At 48.8% G+C, this 3,136-nt stretch overlaps 1 protein-coding gene across 1 annotated transcript; it reads right to left on the bottom strand.

Moving 5' to 3' along the window:
* Positions 1-206: 206 nt before the first annotated feature.
* Positions 207-2,424, bottom strand: LOC311062740 (thyroxine 5-deiodinase-like). Its single transcript, XM_084081959.1, has one exon. The coding sequence runs from the start codon at positions 2,126-2,128 to the stop codon at positions 1,283-1,285; it is 846 nt and encodes a 281-aa protein (XP_083938085.1). The 5' UTR covers positions 2,129-2,424; the 3' UTR covers positions 207-1,282.
* Positions 2,425-3,136: the final 712 nt, after the last annotated feature.

The raw sequence follows: 3,136 nt of genomic DNA, 5'->3' as shown, positions 1-3,136 counted from the left end.
GGAGACCCCTGTAACTGAACAAACACTCTATAGCAATGACTACTATCAGAATATAATGCTTTAACCTTTTAACAAAAAACGTTTTGTTTTAACCAAAAAATATCACTTACCTTACCTTTTAAGTAAAAAAGATGTGAATAGCCTACTTCTTCCATCCCTGGGGGGAGTTCAGGAGTATTTATACCATCTCTGGAGGAGTCGAGATTAATTCAACAATGTTTGACATTTATTAAAAAACAAACAAACAAACAAACAAAAAAAAAAACATTTGTTCAATGAAATATACATCTTTATATAAGTAGTAGGCTACAGAGGGCGTTTGGCGGTTGATCGTGAAGGAGAATCCATCCCCCCAGTTTAACATCATCCATGCTCCAGTATAATTACATCAGTATCGGTTCTCTGGCTGCAACCTTTTAAAAACCGAACTTCACACTCACTGGAGTTAAAGACGTTTGTTAACCTGCACACACGCACGCACGGACGCACCCAGTACACACACACACACACGCGCGCACACACACACACACACACACACACACACACACACACACACACACACACACACACACACACACACACACACACACACACACACACACACACACACACACACACACACACACACACACACACACACACAGTATAAAAATAAAGTGATCACAAATTAAATATAACCGATATAGAAGTGAAATTTCTGCACAGTTTGAAATGACTCTATAATAAGCCCATCATCATCATCAGAGAGTAATGGCACACGAGCACATGATGACAGCCTTTAAAATGACCGGTATTTATACATTTTGACATATTAATGAATATAAAATACAATAAAATAAAAAGGTGTCGTGTTGACACTTCAGTTCATATAGCAGCATCTGGAACAGTTTTTTTTGCCACTGAAGCATGAAACGGGCCATGCTGCAGGCAGCTATAAAAAAAAAAAAAGAATATCGATCTAGGATTTTAGGAATATTTTTTAAAAACAGTGGTTCTCAACCAGTGGTCCGGGGACCACCAGTGGTCTAGGGACTAGGACCGTCCTTGGTGGGTTGCCAGGGGCTCCCCTGCGAAATGAGTTAACATCGCGTCACAATCATTTTAACCATTGGCTTTGGCTATTCAAGAATAGCAGATATACAAGCTCATAGCGAGCTTGTAGATCTGCCATTTTCAGGTGGGGGTCCGCGGCCAAATGTTTATCAATTTAGGGGTCCTTGGCATGAAAAAGGTTGAAAACCACTGCTTTAATAAAAAAACATTCCTAAAATCCTAGCTCTATCTAGACATGGAGAACGGCCGTCTGCGAGCCGCTCAGATCGTTCCTGTATCGCTCCAGCCAGTCTCTGAGCTCGGAGATCCGGTAGCCCTCGGGCCCGCGACCCCCCTGGTAGACCACCGTCTCGTCCCGCAACACGTACAGCCGCTCGAAGTAGGCTCCATAAGCGGCGTTGGACGGGTTGTCCATGGCGTCCACCACCACCCTGCTCCCGGGAACCTCGGACAGCATCAGCCGCGCGGCGCTCAGCCGGTCCTCCAGGCAGCGGTGCCGCGGGATCTGGTGCGGCGCGTCCGAGCTCACCCACCCGTCCGACGGGTGCGCCTCCTCGATGTACACCAGCAGGGAGTCCGCGATGTCCGCGTACTGGCCCGCGACGCGCCGGAACGCCTGGAGGCGCGTCATGAACGGCGGTCAGGAGGAGCTGCCGAAGTTGAGGATCAAGGGTCTCCTCCCCTTGATGCAGTCCAGGATCCGGACCCGTCTCCGCGGGTCGTGCACCAGCACCACCTCGGTGTTGGGCGCCGCGCCCCCGAGCCGCGCCGCCTTGAACAGGTCCAGCTTCTGGCCGTACCACACGGCGCGGAGCGACTCCAGTGTGAACATCCTGTTGGAGTCCGACACGCACACCGGAGGGTCGTCCGGCTCCGGACGGCTGCTGCCGCCGCCGCCCCCCGCCGCCTGACCGCCGTCACCCTGACCGCCACCCCCCTCGCTCATCCTCAGCAGCATCTTCCTCCGGATGCACAGGAAGTCCAAGAGCCACAGCATGGTGGCCGCCAGGAGGAACCGGGGCAGGAGCATCAGGCACAGCGCGGCCTGGATCAGGACGCCGCCGGAGTCGTGCATCACTTCACTTGACTGGATGATGGGGAACGGGATGAATGATGCCTCACTGCCTGGCTGTGTAGCAGAGTGGCTCACACAGCCTCGGCCTGATGAGTTAAAAGATCTGATATCTCCCCAAGTTTAGAGATAAAATCCCTTCAGTCTTGCGGTTAAGATGTAGGCTTTCAAAGTGGGAGACCCGGGTCCTTATCCCGTGCGTATACACCTGCTGCCTGGCTGCTGGCCGCCTGCCGGCTGGGAGAAAGGGAGAGAGCGTTGCTTATAATAGGAGACAAGTGGATCCGTCGCCTCCTTTCTTTCACCCATTGGAGAAAAACTCTCGTGACGCCGAGAGGTGCTCTTTTTATATGAATCAGAGGAGGAGGAGGGGAGGAGGTACAGATACACGCCTGTTCCGGAGCACCGCACCGCCCTGCCCACTCACATGGTGGGGATTTACCTCCCGTCAACTCTCTACTGGAGAGAGAGAGAGAGAGAGAGAGAGAGAGAGAGAGAGAGAGAGAGAGAGAGAGAGAGAGAGAGAGAGAGAGAGAGATTTCAATTAAAATACAAATACAAATACAATTTTATAAGATTTTTGGCAAACTGTTTAACCATAGTTTATATTCATAAACTTACTCAATGTTGTCAAAAGATTTACGTTTTTACTTTTATTAATATATTTATGTATTTATTCATCAGGGACAGTCCACATGAATCAGCATGTCAGTTTTCACACCAACATAAGTGAGCCAGAGTAAGCCAAACGCTAAATTTCATCTGTATAGTCCCTGAGCAGACTGCTAAATGTGGTGATATATCCATACAAAAACAGACATCAGTACAAAACAAGACAAGTGGACATATACAGTTATAGGGTCCTATAATAGGCTATAGCGTAGCATAATTACATATTAATTGAAGGCTATTTCAACACTTTGGGGCATGTTAGTTGGACAGAGTTGTGTTGGAATGGAATACACAGGTTACAACAATCCCTATTGATATCCTATAGCCTCAGTGGTGGAA

This window comes from Gymnoscopelus microlampas (assembly GCF_963454915.1).
Source record: "Gymnoscopelus microlampas genome assembly, chromosome: 16".
Lineage (NCBI taxonomy): Eukaryota > Metazoa > Chordata > Actinopteri > Myctophiformes > Myctophidae > Gymnoscopelus > Gymnoscopelus microlampas.
This window is presented reverse-complemented; position numbering and strand designations above follow the sequence as displayed.